This window comes from Phacochoerus africanus, chromosome 11 (genome assembly GCF_016906955.1).
Source record: "Phacochoerus africanus isolate WHEZ1 chromosome 11, ROS_Pafr_v1, whole genome shotgun sequence".
NCBI classification, from domain to species: Eukaryota; Metazoa; Chordata; class Mammalia; order Artiodactyla; family Suidae; genus Phacochoerus; species Phacochoerus africanus.
This window is the reverse complement of record NC_062554.1, coordinates 74,272,072-74,289,627: the sequence shown is the minus strand read 5'-3', so window position 1 is coordinate 74,289,627 and position 17,556 is coordinate 74,272,072. Positions and strand designations below refer to the sequence as shown.

Below are 17,556 nucleotides of genomic sequence, written 5' to 3'. Positions count from 1 at the left end.
TGTTTTGTTCGGTCTGTTTAGTCAGTGTTTGATTTTATGGTAATGTAACCTGAGCAGATGGCAGAGAAGGGACAGCGAGGGAGAAAAAGCAGTGAGTAAAGGGTAAATTGTTTAAAAGACCTCACACACCTTTGCAGTTACCACAAGGCTTTTCCTAGTGGATCTCTCTTTTAATATTTGGGAGGAGATACTGTCCCAGAAGCTCTCAGCAGATTTCCCCTTAGATCTCATTAGTCAGAGCTAGACAACAGGCTGGTGGCCTAGCTGCAAAGGAAGCTGGGAAAGTGATTAAGGGGCCTCTACTGTGGGAGGCAGGCCCCACAGCAAAGATAAAAGGGCCAGAGAATAGCAGTTGGTAGGCAGCCAACAGGGAGTGTCAGAGGACTCAAGCTCCCATCTGGCTTCAACCAACCAGTTTTGTTATTTGAGAACAAATTGTTTGACATTCATGCTTTTGTTATGTTTTGAGAGTTTTTTAGATTTCTCTCAGTTGACTGAGGTTGAAAAGGCTAGACCAGATGTCTTAATACAGTTAGCATTAATAAGCTTGGTCAGTTTTTTTTTTTTTTTTTTAGATTTCAGATTTTTCTACTGAAAATTTTATTGTCTTGTATTGATTTTCTATTGGTAAGGACCCTTAATATTTTGTTTCTTCATCTCTCAGCCTTTCTGGCTATTTTGAATCATTCTTTTTTTATTGAAGTATAGTTGATATAATGTGTTAATTTCTGCTGTACAGAAAAGCGATTCAGTTTATATATATATGTATATATTCTTTTCTAAAAATATTCTTTTCTGTTAGGACATTGATAGTTCTAGGTCATATATCTTACAGTGCAATCTTTTTCTAGAAAACAAATATGATATTGATGTTAAATATCACTGGATATTTGAAAAATAAGCATCTACACTAAAATTATTAATACCAAATCAAAAATCCCATGTCTCAAGATTGATTGAAATTCAAAAAATCTACATATACTTAAACATGATTAACTTGGTGATACTTTATTGATGTTTATCACTAATAGTAAGTGCATATTCGGCATATGAAATGTATCTCCATTTTAACCAAAGTATTTGAACTTTGTTTATATTTCCAATAGGGCTTTCAAATAATTTATTTGACTTGGAGTTATTAAATATCAACATATATTGGGAGTATACTCTGTGTCTTTAAAAAACAGCAAGCCATTTTCAAATCACCATACTTTTTTGTACATTTAGTGAATTTGCATGAATTTAAGAGATTCAGATGCTGAAGAAAAAGTTCTAGTCCATAAATTTCAAATAAATATATTAAGTGTAAACTTTAACTACACTTAATTTTATTAATTCTTTTAATTTTTAAATAATCACATTAGTCAATTTGTATAAACAAATGAGAGAATTATTCCAAACCTATCAAAGAAGAGCTAAATATGTATTCCCATTTTCAAGTTAAGAATAATAAAGAAAAGGACCCCTTTCTTACAACATTCTGAAGCAATCTGTGCTACTTTCTTTTCTGACAGAATCTGGCTCTGAAGACTTGGAGGTACTTCATAATGGACTGGCTTTCATTAGCACTGTAAGTATTTCTTTTCTTTTAGCATGCTCTGATGAGCTGAACAATTTTCTAGGATGGGCACTTTAAGTCTTACATTTCAGCCTTGTATATTTATTTCAAATAAAATAAGCCTTGCATATTTATTTCAAATAAAATAAGCAGTGATGTGGTTCAAAAACAAACCGTGTATGCATTCACAATGATATGATTATGATCATACGTGTTCCATGCATATTAGTTGGTATTCCTGTGTGTCCACTGAACTCTTATATTCCCTTATCTTCCATTGTGGCAATTTGTGAGGTCAGTGAGGCACCTAAATGATGGTGAACTCAAATATATATATCCCCTCACATGTCATTGGAATTTTTTACTTTTTTTTTTTTTGTCTTTCCGTCTTTCCATCTTTTTAGGACTGTGCTCGTGGCATATGGAGGTTCCCAGGCTAGGGGTCTAATTGGAGCTGTAGCTGCCAGCCTACGCCAGAGCCACAGCAATGTCAGATCCAAGTGGAATCTGCGACCTACACCACAGCTCACGGCAACACCGGATCCTTAACCCACTGAGCAAGGCCAGGGATTGAACCCACAACCACATGGTTCCTAGTCAGATTCATTTCCGCTGCACCACGACGGAAACTCCTACCTATTTTTTTTTTTAATGCTTTTCAGAATAAGCCTTTTAATTTAAAATTGTTACTAGGTCATTCCTCAATTTCCAGACTTTGAAGAGAGAAGCCACTGTGTTGTGGTGGTTGGGGTTGTATGCAGATTCTCTCCAAAATACAGACCATTATAGTGGGTGATACAGCTCAAAACCAAAGGAATCAACAAGCTAGTCTAGGACAACAGAGTTGATAGGATACAATGTACAAGTCATCCAGTCATTGAAAACACCTTTGCTGCCTGTTGTAATTGATTTAATCCAGTTTTCTCCTATGAAAATGGCAGACTAGTCATCCTTTGCAGAAGTGTCATACAGACTTTGTTTTTTAAGCAACAGAATATATATTCCAAGCAAAATCTTATATGGGACCTCAGTATCGAAAACAGATTGCAGCTGTGTTGTTCTCCCTGCAGGCTAAGAAAAGCCTTGTTCCCTGAGCTCACTAGACTTCTCCTAAACCTTTGTCTCTGAGATGCTTCTAAGGAACCTGCCAGCAGATGGCATAAAAACCATGACCAATGTTCTCTCCATGTTCCTTGCTTATATTGTTGAAGCCCATTGGTAAATGCTTCTTTGGCCTGCTCTTTCCATTTTTTATCATCGTCATGGGTTGGTGATATTTGACACACATGGCTTTGCAGCTGGTGATGGAAGGGTCTGTGCCTGTTGTGTGGGATCACTTGGTGGAGTATCTGGCTTCCAGAGACCACATGGGCCTATTACAAAGCCAGCTAAGAGGCGTCCCGTGTGACCCCATGGCCTGACCCAGGCAGTGTGAACCCACCTCCACTAGCATTTGAAGTATTTTTAATGCACCTGTGGTTTCTCCTCCATTATTTCTTAAGGGATTAAAATATCCTGGAATAAAGGTCTTTGAACCCGATAAGCCTGGAAAAATACTTCTGATGGACCTGAATGAAGAGGATCCAACGGTGTTAGAATTGAGGATCACTGGAAGTAACTTTGATTTGTCTTCATTTAACCCTCATGGAATTAGCACCTTCACAGATGAAGGTAACCATATTTAATGTTTATTAAAATATAAAAATGAATTTAAAAAAACAGAATAAGTGTTAAAGAATGGATATTTCTTTTCATCCAACTAAATATAATCATGAATAATGTCCTTATTCTGGGTCTTAAACTTACCCTCTATGTTAAATAAATATGAAGTTATAACCATGTAAATGCTTGAGAATGCTAAAATATTTAAGATTTGCAAACACCTATTTTTAAAAAATACCAACACTCAGATTATCCCAATAATTATTATAGTAATAATATTCAGCCCTAATCCTTATGGGTTTTTCCATTTTAAACAATTTTACAGACCCAGGAATTTACAGGAATAGATTTTTCTAACATAAGACACCTGCAACCTATAGATCGATCTAATTTCTTGTCCCATCCCTTATGCCTTCATCCCATTTCTTTCCTTCTTTTTGCAGCCATTTCCTTGGTCTCTACATTAATTCCCAACCTGAATTGCACACACAAGGACCTAGAGATTTTTAAAAAGCCTCATGCCCAGGCCCCAGCACCAAATATTTTTATCTGTCCGATCAGTCTGAGGGAAGCTTTGGCCAGCAGTACTTGTTATAAGATCTCCAGGAGATAAAAATGTCAGACCAGAGTTGAGAACCACGTCTATCCTATGGCCTCCATCTCCTCCCCAGACAGTCCCTCCTTCGGTCTCTTAGACTTTTCCCATTGTGGGGGTCAGAGGAGCTAAAATTGCTGCCTTGAAATTCATCAGCAATGTTTTTATTAACAAACTCTCTCTTCCAGCTCTGCCTCTCCTTCCTCTCTCTCCTCCCCTCTCTCTCCCTTCTCCCTCTTCCTTCCTCCACCTCATTTTATACTATTGACCATTTTCTCCTTCAAGTCAGTCACACCCCCCTCCCTGCCCTGATATTCCAACACACTCATCTGTCCTCATTCTGATCAGCTGCAGGTTTTCTCCCCTCTTCATTATTTTGTCACTCATTTCCAATTCTCTGAACATTCCCCAAACGGCTGCTCTTTTGCCTCCTCGTTATCTTCTCTATTTCAAGAAGTTTAGCCACGTTATAACCGTAACTGTGCCTGCAATCTAGAACAACCCCAAATGTGGATTATTATTATTATCATCATTATTATTTTAATCGGCTGTTCAGATTCCTTCCTTCAGCTTGCTAGATACTCCTATTTGGGTACCTCTCCTACAGCCATATTAAACTCAAAAAATGTCAAAAAGTAATTCTTCATGCTCTTATCTTCCCTTCTTCATGTTTACCTCATGACTTCCCTTCTTCCCTATATGCATATACAAAATATACATATCTACATATATATTTCCCTTTCAATGATCTCTTCACCCATTTATCAACATCGTATTTTATTTTAAAAATATTTTAAATGCAAAGGAATATGGTGTGGGTGTGTGCAGTCTCTTTTAAATTAAAATGGGGAAATAACCACACAAATACTAACACGAGCCCTTCTGTAAATTGCTTTTGCATTAAGCACTACATCATGGACTCCTTTCTCTGACAGTGCATTTAGTGCACTTTGCATGGCTGCTGAAAATTCAGTCGTGTGGGAGTATCATAATATAGTTCATCTGTTGATGGATATTCAGCCTCTTCCCACCTTTATGCTCACTGAAAACAATGCCAAAATAAACATTCTTATACATATATCTTCTGCAAATACTTCCTTAAGATAAATTCCTAGAGGTGGAATCTGCTGTGCAAAATGTAAATCGGGGTTTTAATCCTCACTTCTGTTTGATTTACAACTTCCTCATTCCTCAGCCATCATCAGGGACTTTTGATATTTGCTGTCAAATGCCTCTGGTATCCTTTTTTGCTTTTTCCTGTCAGTGCCTTCCTCCTAGTCCATCTCTTCTCTCCACATGCCTGGATTGCCATTGTACCCATAGGTCATGTTACTTCTTGGTTGAAAACCCGCAGTAAGTAAACCCTGGATCCTTACCCAAAGCCCTAACAAGACTGGCCTTGGCTCCCATTTCTATGGCTTCAGCCCTCTCACTGTTTCATTCCTTCTGTTCCAGCCACAGCCTCACTATTAAGTGTGCCAAGGAAGCTCCTACCTCAGGTCCTTTGCACACTCTCTTCCTTCAGCCTGGAACACTCTTTCCTCAGATATTCATAGTTCAATCCTTTATTTCATTTAGGTCTCTGCTTTGACATGATAGTATTAAAACTTCCCTGACTGTCATGAAGACATCTCATTACTCTCCATCTCTTTATCTGATTGTATTTCCCCTTTGTAGCACAACATCAATTAAACACTTGTTTTTTAAAAAAAAAAAATTTTATTGAAGTATAGTTGATTTTTAATGTTGTGTTAATTGCTGCTGCATAGCAAAGTGATTCATTTATATATGTATATAATATATATACATATACATTCTTCATATATATACTATACATATATGCACATATATATTATATACACACATATATAATATATATATACATATATATTCTTTTTCATATTATTTTCCATTATGGTTTATTACAGGATATTAAATATAGTTTTCTGAGCTATACAATAGGACCTTATTGTTTATCCATCCTATATGTAATAGTTTGTATCTGCTAATCCCAAACTCCCAATCCTTCCTTCCCCCTCCACCCTTGGCAACCAGAAGTCTGTTCTCTATATCTGTAAACATTTGTTTGCTGAAAAGACTAATGGAGAGCCTCATAGCTGGCTTCTCTGTTCAAATTTCTTCAATTCAACCTCCTAAACTTTATACTATTTGCCTTTAAACACCAATGTGGTCACATCAAAAATTTCCAAAGACTCACTGCTCCTGAAGGCAAAGACTGTGGTCTAAGTTCACTTGCCGACTATGATCTCACCTTCTTGACCACTTAGACTGGTGTATTTCATGTCCCAGAGTTGCACTGACTCCCAGAAGCTGCTTTCCTTTGATATTATCTTTCAGATGCTCTTTTTATGGAATTTATCATTTCACACTGTGTAAATTACACCTGAGCACACCTTCTTCTATTGATATTCTTCACATCTTTTATCTCTTTTATCTCAATGCTGCATCTCAATGAGACCATTTGCAGTAGAAAGCTTAATAAGCTCTTTGGAGTTTTAGTGTCAAGGGCTGCTCATTCTTAAGTTGAGGATATTTTTCCCACTGTGGAGTCTGGAGTTTTTAGAGACTGTCACTGGGTCTCCCTTAAGCCATTTTTCTTTGGAGCAATTGCAAGTGCTTCTCTCTACAAAGAGATGAAAATATTCCATCTGCCTGACACCCTAAGTACTAGTTGGAGGTGGGTTGAAATTGCTTTTTGGAGACAGAGCTGACAGCTGAGAGCTCAGTTAATGTTTCGATTTTTGTTTTTAATCTCTTCTCAGATAATACCGTGTACCTGCTAGTGGTGAGCCATCCAGATTTGAAGTCCACGGTTGAGTTGTTTAAATTTCAAGAAGAAGAAAAGACACTTTTGCATCTGAAAACCATCAAACACAAACTTCTGCCTAAGTACTGAGATATGTCATATTTCTATTTTCCTTTAATGGTGGTGGATGGTTAATCCACTTTTAGTGTTTCCTTTTGGCAGGGGCTGGGGGGATGACAGCAACTCTTCTTTCTAATGATCCCAAACTCCTCCAAATGTTCTTCTGCAAAAAAATTTGAGGACTTGAGCCCCTCAGAGAAGACTCGTCCTTTTCCTCCCTCATTTCCCAGGTTAGCTGGATGCCAGTTTATGGCTCCTGGCCTCAGAGGATGTTCCTTTAAACTTTTACCAAGAAAACACTCTGTTCGTCTCCAAAACCAGATCTAGTATTTCAAAACCAAACCGGTTTCATAGACAAATTTCACATTTTGAGTCTATTTGTTATCTATTTATGTATGTATTAAATAAAATCTTACCTGTTTCTAAGAATTAGAAACACATACCTAAGAGGAGATCTGAAATCTGGTGCCTCTATTCCTCTTTGCACATGGTTTTTTGAAATAGCAGCTCTGTTGTAACACTGAGCTCCATCCCTGGCTCCTTGACAATATAACCTACAGAGAAATAAAACACACATGGACCCCTTATCCCCAACAATCCCACACAAAGTCAAGGTCCTCACTTGCCTTAGTATTTGGCTTATGAAGTACTGATGGATTTAGGAAAATAATCTGATGTTTTCTTCTTTGACACTTTTTACCCTCTAACTATTATGATTTTCTAAAATCCCAACCTTTATTTGCAGAGCTCAATTATCTCAGTATTTGTAAATCTAGATTTCTTTTAAATTGTGTGCTATATACATGCGGGTACTATCAAAGCACCTGATAAATGATATGTGCTCAGTGGTACCAGTGCTCCTGCCTCTCCTTTCTTACCTGGGAAGTTTGATGTTGAGGAAAGTGATATTGGAGAGAAGTTGAATTACTGGATGAAGGTCAATCAACCAATTGTGGCCATTAAAAATCACCATGACCCAGATCATCTTCTGCATGAAAGTTCAGAGAACAGCTTTTGGTGTGAGAGTTCATTCTTACATTCATTCAACAAGTATAGTTTGGAAGAAGAATGAGGACACTCAGTGTCTGGAGAATGTGCCAAATACCGAGATGTAAATTAGGGGAAAGTGTGTAGGCCAGAGAAACTGGGCTAATGGTAAGAGCAATGGCGATAATAACAGCTTAATGAGCTTCAACCATAAGTTAGGTGCTGTAATGATCAGTTTAACAGCTTATTTTATTAACCTTTTACAAATATTTTCTTAGTTAGGCTTATTGTTATACCATTTTGGATTTTTAAAAAAAATGAGGCCTGGAGTCTTTAACTTGTCTCAGATGATACTCTCAGTAAATGGTACAGCTGGAATTCTAACCATGGTAGCTTGTGTGGAGTTTGTGCTCTGAGTTGCTATGAAATAGTGAAAATGTATTTTATTTGTTTTACCATTTTATCTTGGAAATCTCACTTTTTGTCTGGTTTCAGGGTTAGCTTATTTTTTTTTCTGGGTAATTGCATATATATATATATATATATATATATAGTCTTTGGCAAAGTAGAATCAAACTGAAAATAACCATAGTTTACCACAATTAACTAAAATTCTGCCCTCTCAACCTAGGGATAGCCATGTATATTTTCTGCTTTGTATCCTATGGTAGTTTATATGATTTTCTATAGCATTAATAATCCAATGACTTATCTATTATAACTGAAGCATGTTATTAATAATAATCACACAATGGTCATTATTGGTCATTAACTTACTATATGCCTGGCATAGTTCCAAGATCTTTGATTCGTTATTTTGTTTTATTCTTACCCCAATCTTTCAAGGTACAGAGAGGCTCAGAGTTTAGTGACATTGTGGCCCCACGGATAACAAGCAACACCAGGATCCATCAGATTTCAAAGCTATTACTCTAAACAATCTGCTCTTTTTCTTTTGATGAATAACAGCAATGGATTATAAAGCATACTGATTTCAGAAATTCACCTTAAAAAAGAGAGCAACCCCCTCTCCCCCAGTTTCCAGGCTTATGCCTGAAGCTTGTACAGAATCTAAAAGATTCCTAGAGTTTTTTTTCTCATGTAGTAACAGTGGCTACCACTGACAGAGGATTTGAGTGGCAGGCTCCCTGAAAAGCACACAGCAGGCATTGTCTCATTGGAATTCCCACTGCAACGCCACAAATGAAGATGCTGACCCTTAGTCTTATACTAATGAGCTGTATGACTTTGGGAAAATCATTTAACCTCTCTTTACAGATGAGAAAACTGAGGCTCTATATGCTTATCAAACTGGTCCAGGAGCCTAGAGCTGCGTCAGAGCTGATGTGCCAGCTGTGACGCCCTCTGCAATGGAGTTGAGATAATTCTCTCCCAGATAATGGCCCCCGGGAACTTCTGTCACCTCAATCAGCACAGAATGACTCACTTATATGTTCGCTGTTGTACCTATTAAAGCAGAAAAATAGACTCATATATCTTAGATTTTCAGTTACGTACAGAGAAACAAAATGAGAACAACAGCAAAAAAAAAAAAAAAAAAAAAAAAAGCCACAGGATCCTATTTCCAAGCATTCTTGCTCATGGACATTTCACTCTATTTAGAATCATGAAACTTTACAGCTGGAAGGGACCCTGTAATGCTGAAAGATAGACCAGTCCATCTCATCTTCCTTTTATAGATAAGGAAACTGAGGCTCTAACATGTGAACTGATTAATTTTCCCTAACTGTACACAGCAAATAGTAGCAGAGCTTTAACTAAAATGCAAGACTCATTCATGATTGCCAGGATTTTTTCCACTGCTTGATGCTACCTTGGATTGTTCTATATGAGCATAAAGAAATTTGCCCTGATAATGATTCCTTGCCTAATGTAATTTCTACAGAGATTAGTCAGTCTATTCACACACACAAACACACACACACACACACACACCCTAACACTGTTTTAAAGATATGGTTAATAGGATGGTTATGTTCCTTTGGTATAATGACCTCTCAGGATTTCTTAGGGTAATTATCAACCTTGATGATTGTATAGGAGGGATTGATTTCACATAATTCTGGGCCATAACAGCTATTGTGACGACTCCATCCCACTTCATGATTTTAAACTAGACATTGATGAATACCAATGCATAATCCTGTAATGTATTATGCCTTCACCTGCATGTGTCATATGTGTGTTTGAATTGCAGAATAAATGACATTGTCGCTGTGGGACCTGAACACTTCTATGCCACCAATGATCACTATTTTGTTGACACTTATCTGACATTCTGGGAGATGTATTTGGGTCTAGCATGGTCATATGCTGTTTACTACAGTCCAAATGAAGTTCAAGTGATGGCCAGTGGATTTGATTTTGCTAATGGAATCAACATCTCACCTGATGGCAAGTATGTGAACTCCTCAAAGTGCCATGCATGTCTCCAGATTCTCATTAGACATCTTTAGAGCATATTCATTTTTTAAATAATGGGATGCATTTTAACATGTCTTCCCAGTAAGAGGAAATTGGAAAAAATGTAAAATATCTTAAATTTTCACGGGATAATACACATCAAATCAAAATTTTCTATTTTGTGATGGCATATTATTTGAAATTTCTTTTTTTTGGGGGGGGAGAGGGTACATTTCAAGAGGGGAGGACTGCAGTAGCCATTTAGTATTACTCAACAGTTTTGCTTTGAGGGAAGATTTTTTTTTTTTCCCAGTAGCTGCATCTGCGGCGTGTGGACATTCCCAGGCCAGAGAATGAATTCAAGCCACAGCTGCTGATCTATGCTGCATCTGTGGCAGCACCAAATCCTTTAACCCACTGAGCCAGGCAGGGGATCGAATGAGCACCTCTGCAGCAACCTGAGTCACTGCAGGCAGATTCTCAACCCCCTGTGCCATAATGGGAACTCTTGAGGGAAGATTTTTGAGTGTATAATGAAATTAACAGTTTGTAGCTATGAATATACAGTGCTGGTTTATGACAAAACAAAGAACTTGCACTGAAATGTAAATCAAGGCACTGATTCCTTTAGCAAGAAAGTTTTACCATGGATAAAAAAAAAGTTAGCTTCACTAAGTTGCATGCTTAGAGATGTAGTTGATTTACGTTATTATATGGTGGTGACTCAGAAACAATTCACAGATTATCACTGGTCTGGGCACCACATTTTGGCTAGCACTCTATCTCATCTTGTATAATCAAGGATTTGCAACATATTTAGAGGGTTAGTAACATATTTAGAGAAAGCAACACAGACAGTTTTTAATTATTTATATCATCTCCTGCTCTTCAAAAATAGCAGATAATCAAGTAGTCATTTCTCTCTGCGCTCTGGGCTGCACTGTGCTTAGACTGGCTATGGATCTATATGATGACTATGACATTGCACTATGTATAAATACTAAATCCACAGGATCAAGACCAGACTCAGGGTAGAGGAGAAGAAGGCTTCTCTTAGATCTAGGCCAAGTTCTTATTCTCTCTTGTATTTTTTTCTGGCCTAAAACAAGGCCTTTGTTGCCAAAGAACTTTCCTGCGGCACATGGGTGAGAACTCACTGGCCTCTGAAATGCAAAACCTGGGGCTTGCCATTATATTGACAAACCAGGAGAAGCACTGTCATGCTTTTGCTTCCAGATATGAAGAGCTGGTGTTAGAGTTATGGAACACCTGCTCATTGGGGCCAACTAGCTTCCCACCTTTAGAAGCAACTTTTCAGAAATTATAACTCCAATGTTCACTGCCAACTCATTGAGTTCTTTCAGAATTTGGTGTGCTCTGAGACAGGTTCCATTTTCCAGCCTCTGAGCAAACTTCTTCTCTTCCAACTTCATGGTAACCTTCTGAATCACATTACTCCACGTGTTTTGATGTAGCTCTTTCTTCTTTGAAGGTATGTCTATATAGCTGAATCGATGGCTCATAAGATTCACGTGTATGAAAAGCATGCTAATTGGACTTTAACTCCATTGAAGGTAAGATGTATTAACACTGTAAGTTTGCAGAGTGATAATTAGATTCTAATTGATTTGCAAAATTAAAAGTGAAGAAAAAAGGATTGTCTAATTGGAGTGGGTTACAACCAATTTTTCACTCCTTTATTAAGAGTCATCAGCATCATATGTGCTTGTTGTTCACTTTTGCTCAGCTGCAGAGTGGGAGGCATCAAACCATTCAAATCACCTCTGAAACTTTCTGCTCTAGTGAATTTTAAGCTTGGCATTGTGTTCTTCAATTCCCCTCCCTCCCTCCATCCTCCCCTTCTTCCACCTTCCTACACTATTTGCCTCCCTCCCTTCCCTTTCTCTCCTGCTCTTGTCCCCCTCCATATTGATGAAACAGACAAGAAATTGCCTCAACCTGTATTTAATACAGCAGCACTCAGCACAATATTCATAAAGCCCAAGTACTCACAATGGCCATCAGCCCATCACCTTGCTGCCTTTGTCTCCAGCCCTTGCCCCTCTGTTGAGCCTCCTGCTTGAGTATTTCTGGAGCACACTAGCCCTGCCTTGGGATGGGGCACTTGTTCCCTCTGCTCTCAGGTGCACTTCCTCAAGATCTCCAAGGCTCTCTCTTTTGTATCCTTCCAGATTTCACTTAATTGTCACTTCTGTGAGGCTTTCCCTGGCCATCCAAGCTAAACTGTAACTCTGCTTCTCCCTAAACACACCCACACCCACACTTCCCATCTCCTTCTTTATGGCTTTATTTTCCCTTCAACATCCTTTGCTAATATCCTTTATATCTTAATCTTTCCATTGTCTGCCTCTCCCACTAGGGCATAAGTTCCACAGAATATTTTCTTGTGCGTTCCTGGGAGAGTTCCCACGCCTAGTAGGCACTCAAGAGATTAACTGCTAAATGAACCTGGTGGGGCTGGGCCACCTTCAGGGTTTCATCTTGATCCACACCAATTCTCATCAGGTCTAAAGATTTGGATCAAAAGGGGTTAAAATATAAAGGAAAGGTTCATTTTAAGAGTACTTTGAATAAAAAAATATAGTAAACACACATGGCAAAATTACAATAGAAGGCTTCCCTGATCACAGGAGAGAAAACAACAGTTACCAATTCCTTGTATATCTTTTCAGAAATAATTTACACATCAAGCAGATATGTGTATCTGCATATATACATCCTCCCACTCCTTCCTTTTTGTCACTAAATGGCAATATACACACTGCTCCAAACCTTGCTTTTTCACTTAGTGATACGCCTTGGAGATCATTTCATGTGAGCATATATAAATTTCTCTATCACTTTATGGACAGACCATAATGTATCTAACTATTCCCTTACTAATAGGCATTTAGGTAGTTCCCAGAATCTTGAGACTATAAACGATGCCATTATGCGTATCCTCGTATGGTTTTGTGCATAAGTAAAACATACGGAGGACAAGTTTCTAGAAGTGAAAATGCTGAGAGAAGGGTTTGTGCATTTTAAATGTTGATGGAAAGCAACAAACTGTTCTAAGAAACTGAATCAACTTATATTCCTACCAATAATGTTGGAGGATATTTCTTTATGTATTTTTTACCAGCCCAGTATATAGTTTCAAACTTCTGGATACTTGCCAGTCAAATGGCAAAAACCACTATTTTGTAGATTTAAATTGCATTTCTTTGATTATGAACAACACACAGCATCTTTTCATATGTTTAAAAATCATTTGAATTTCAAAAAAAAATATAAAGGAGAGGAGAGAAAAAATAAGAACAAAGTGGAGCATTATGAAAGTCATGCTTCTAAAAAACACGAAGATACTGCTCCCCTGCCAGAACTGGCCCTGGCATGAAGTGCTGTCATCTGGTCCCATGTGACTCTGCCCATCAGCGCATCTCAAGGACTGTCCTGAGAGGCTTCACTCCAAGAAAATTACCTTGATGTGACATCAAATGTAATATCATGTTTGACATTCAAAATCATTGGCAGGGCTAGTTTGGTATTAGCTGAAGTAAAATGGACTTTCACACACTCATACTGGCTGAAAGAATAACAAATTGTGGTTATAACAATAGGTACTTTTGCAAATGGAAAGGTAAAGGATTTCATAAGAATAAAACTCAATCTAATATACATTCAACACAGGATGAGAAGGTGCCGCTCTCATGGAGGCGGGATTGAGGGAAAAAGCTTATTTCAGGTTTGGTTCCCACTTCTGACAGCAATTCATACCTGTCTCCTGACACAGCAATTCAGTTGAGACCCCCTCCTTCCACTGACTATAATGTTATTCTTTTGTTTCTTTTGAAGGGTCATATTAATTAAGACCAGTTAATTTATACCCAGTGTGCCAATAAATTTGATAAACTAGCTGGGATTGTTCTTAGAATTTGTGATGAGATGTGGATGGATTTATGTCCTGTCCAAGTGTAATGTAGCCATACAGTGAAATATTATTCAGCCTTAAAAAGGAATGAAGTAAAAATTCATGCTATAGCACCAATGAACTTGACATTATGCTAGTGAAATAATAGGCCAGACGCAAAAGGACAAATACTATATAATTCCACTTATATGAGGAACCTAGAATAGGCAGATTCATGAAGAGAAAGTGGAATAGCACTTACCAGGGGATGGGGAAGGGAGGGAAGGGGAGCTATGGGATATCGTTTCTTTTGGGGATGATGAAAGGTTCTGGAAATTGATCATGGTGGTGTATTCACAGCATTTTGAATATACTTGATGCCATTGAATTGTATGGTTAAAATGACAAATTTCATGTTATGCATATTTTACCACAATAAAAGTTATCCCCTTCTCAAAAAAAAAAAAAAAATTCTAAGACACAGCCGATGAATTAGTCTCACTTCAGTGAGTTACAATTCTCTAAAAATTGGGATATTTGTTAACAGAGGAGACAGTTTTTCCCAAAGAGAATAATTTATTGAGTTTCCTTGACCAAGTAAGGTAAAAATTTCCACTGGGCTTTGTGAAATGTGGTATACCTGTGCCTTGTGGTGAGTTAGTATTGCTAGAATTGTGGATTTGCAGGAGAAGAGTTCATTGCTAAGCCCAAGATGGGCTCTCTGCTGGACTGTCAGCTCTTCTTCAGCAGGACCCAGGCCTGCTGCTTGCTCAGCAGGGGCACATGGCAGGAGCTCAGTAATTGTGTGTTGAAATGAATGGGACCCCAGGATTCTGTGTCCTTTTCCCACTTTCTCTCCCCACCCTCATCTCTGCAGGCTTTCATCTCCCATGAAGTTCGCCAGTTGGTAATGACCCTATCTGAATTTAATAGCAAAGCCCTGAGACAAATATTTTCCTTAACTGATTAAAAATTTAACCTATCAGCTTAGAATGTCTGACACTGAGCTAGATGGGGTTTGGGGGATAAAGACTTGGAGCTGATTTTGGCCAGAGGATGTTTGCTCAGCCACCTCCTTTGGCCAACCTTGTCTGTTTCCAGGGTGGGAATGAGGGATGGTGCTGCTCGAAGGTGAAAAGGAGGCTCTGCCTCAATACTTGAGCCCACAAGTCCCTTCAGGGCCATGTCGGACTGCTCTCATTTTGAATAGGAAGCACAGGGCAGCATAGGCTCACTGCAACTCTCTGCCCACACTTTGGCCTCTTCAATGACTCACCACCGATTATTTCAGGCTCTCTGGGCACTAAGGTACTCTGGCCTCTGTTTGAGGTACCTGGTAGATATTGTTTCTCCAAATGAGAGTTAGAGGTAAACAAATTGATGCTCCCCAGTAGAAGGCAGCCAAGATGATGAATGACGGAATTAAGAATCGTTGGTATTATTTATGATCCCAGTACAAAGCTTCGACAGCAATCTGTGCAGTCATCACATGCTTGCAACTTATATTTAGAAAATAAATAGCAGAAGAACAGGGAGTTGAATAATATCAGGAGGCTAAAGAAGAAACTTTCCCTCAACTCCAAGGCAAAAATTAGACCCTGGGTGATCATTTCTCCTCTGGCTGCATAGGATATGATTAGCCATTAAAGAAGAGCCTACGTTTCATTGATGTTCTCATCAGAAATGAATCTACATTTCCTGGCTGTTTTACGAATGCTTATAAAAATAACATTTGCACATGCCTTTCTAGAAGGAACTGTTTTATGCTGTACTTAAAACTTTTTTTTTCTTCCGGTTTTAAGTTCATGCACAGATGTTAGTCTGAATACTTTCATCATCATTTTAACAATATTTCTTGGTTTTCTGATCTACCCCCTCCCTCGTGTGTTCTGGAAACTGGCTATATACTGGCATAGAAGGAAAGCTATAGGAATTCCTTGAATGCTAGTGAAATGGGGCAGAACTGTCATGTCCCTGAAGCTAGGAGTGTGGTGACCAGTGCCTTGATGATGGTTCTCCCAGGTGTAGTGTCATCACCTCTTGTGTTGTTGTTGTTGTTGTTGTTGTTTTCACTTTCTGTGCTTCCTTCTCTCCTTTGTTTTAATCCGGAAGTCTCTAGATTTTGATACAATTGTGGATAACATATCTGTGGATCCTGTGACAGGGGACCTTTGGATTGGATGCCACCCCAACGGCATGAAAGTCTTCTTTTATGACCCAGAGAATCCTCCTGGGTCAGAGGTTAGTTTGAAAAATGAATCACATCAGCAACCTTATTCCCAGTTGTTTAATTCAGTTGAAAATAGAAATCTCAACTATATGGGAAAATAAAAGGGGAACTTGGATAGATGAACCAGTTGATCAGATATAAAGAGGAATTTGTCCTTGGGAGGCATCTGAGTGTGAACTGGGTAACTGGAGGGGATTTAATGAGGGTCCTATGTACAAAAGTGTGGGTAGGGGAGGGAAATGAACAGTGGATAATGCAGTACTCCAAGGCCAATGAGGCAGGTGGAAATGGTTGCCAGAAGCCAGAACAAGAAGAGAGCCATGTGTGGTGGTGGTGCCAGGAGGGGAACCTCACTTCTGGTTGAGGGGTGGCATCTAGAGTAAAAACCACTCCACCTCCCTCTCAGTTGCCCATCCTCCATGGCTCCTTGGTTCACACTTACTGGAAGGTGGAGGCAAAGGAGCCCTGAACAGGCTTCAAACAGGCTGAGCACAGTGGAGCAGGGGGAGGCCTCAAGGACTACATTAGGATATCCAGCACTGGACTGGGGCCCATGTCTTTATTTCAATAGTGAGTTTCTCCAATTTGAGAATTCACAATAGTTTAAAGACTATCATGTGCCACATTGCTACAGTCTAATCATTTGTGTGTTACTTGCCTTCCTATTCAACTCCCTCTTCCCATGTATCAGTCAGTACATGCCCAAGTTCATGGGATGGACCAGTTCTAAAGCAGAGATGGCCAAACTTCCCAGCAGAATGGGAACATAAGTCACTGGCTGGAGTGATCTGGGCTGAAAAGAGCTTCTCTTCTATCTTAGAGTACTCAAAGACCCTATTTGTGTCCAGGGTCTTTTTCAGTGCAAACAAGAATTTGAAACTCACTTTGCCATGGGCATTTGAATGTTTATTATGATTTACCTGGGCCTTTCTACCTTTGAGTTTTCAGAATGTACCAAAAATACTTGCTATTTATATCAAACACGTGGTATAATTTTTGACATAGTTTACTGCTATGTATTCTTTTGAGAGCTTATTTTTTTCTTTTTGCCATTTCTTGGGCTGCTCCCGCGGCACATGGAGGTTCCCCAGGCTAGGGGTCCAATCAGAGCTGTAGCTGCCAGCCTACACCAGAGCCACAGCAATGCGGGATCCCAGTTATGCCACAGCTCACGGCAAGGACAGATCGTTAACCCACTGAGCAAGGGCAGGGACCGAACCCGCAACCTCATGGTTCCCAGTTGGATTTATCAACCACTGCGCCACAACAGGAACTCCATAGAGCTTAGTTTTAAGAGTCA

The 17,556-nt window shown here is 38.9% G+C and overlaps 1 protein-coding gene across 1 annotated transcript in view; it reads left to right on the top strand.

The window, feature by feature from the left end:
* Window positions 1–17,556, top strand: part of PON1 (paraoxonase 1) — a 29,751-nt gene that overhangs the window by 10,237 nt on the left and 1,958 nt on the right. Inside the window, exons 3-8 of the mRNA XM_047753795.1 lie at window positions 1,515–1,570; window positions 3,061–3,229; window positions 6,599–6,725; window positions 9,908–10,108; window positions 11,606–11,687; window positions 16,139–16,267. Coding sequence (XP_047609751.1) covers window positions 1,515–1,570; window positions 3,061–3,229; window positions 6,599–6,725; window positions 9,908–10,108; window positions 11,606–11,687; window positions 16,139–16,267 — 764 coding nt within the window. The remainder of the gene's footprint in view (window positions 1–1,514; window positions 1,571–3,060; window positions 3,230–6,598; window positions 6,726–9,907; window positions 10,109–11,605; window positions 11,688–16,138; window positions 16,268–17,556) is intronic.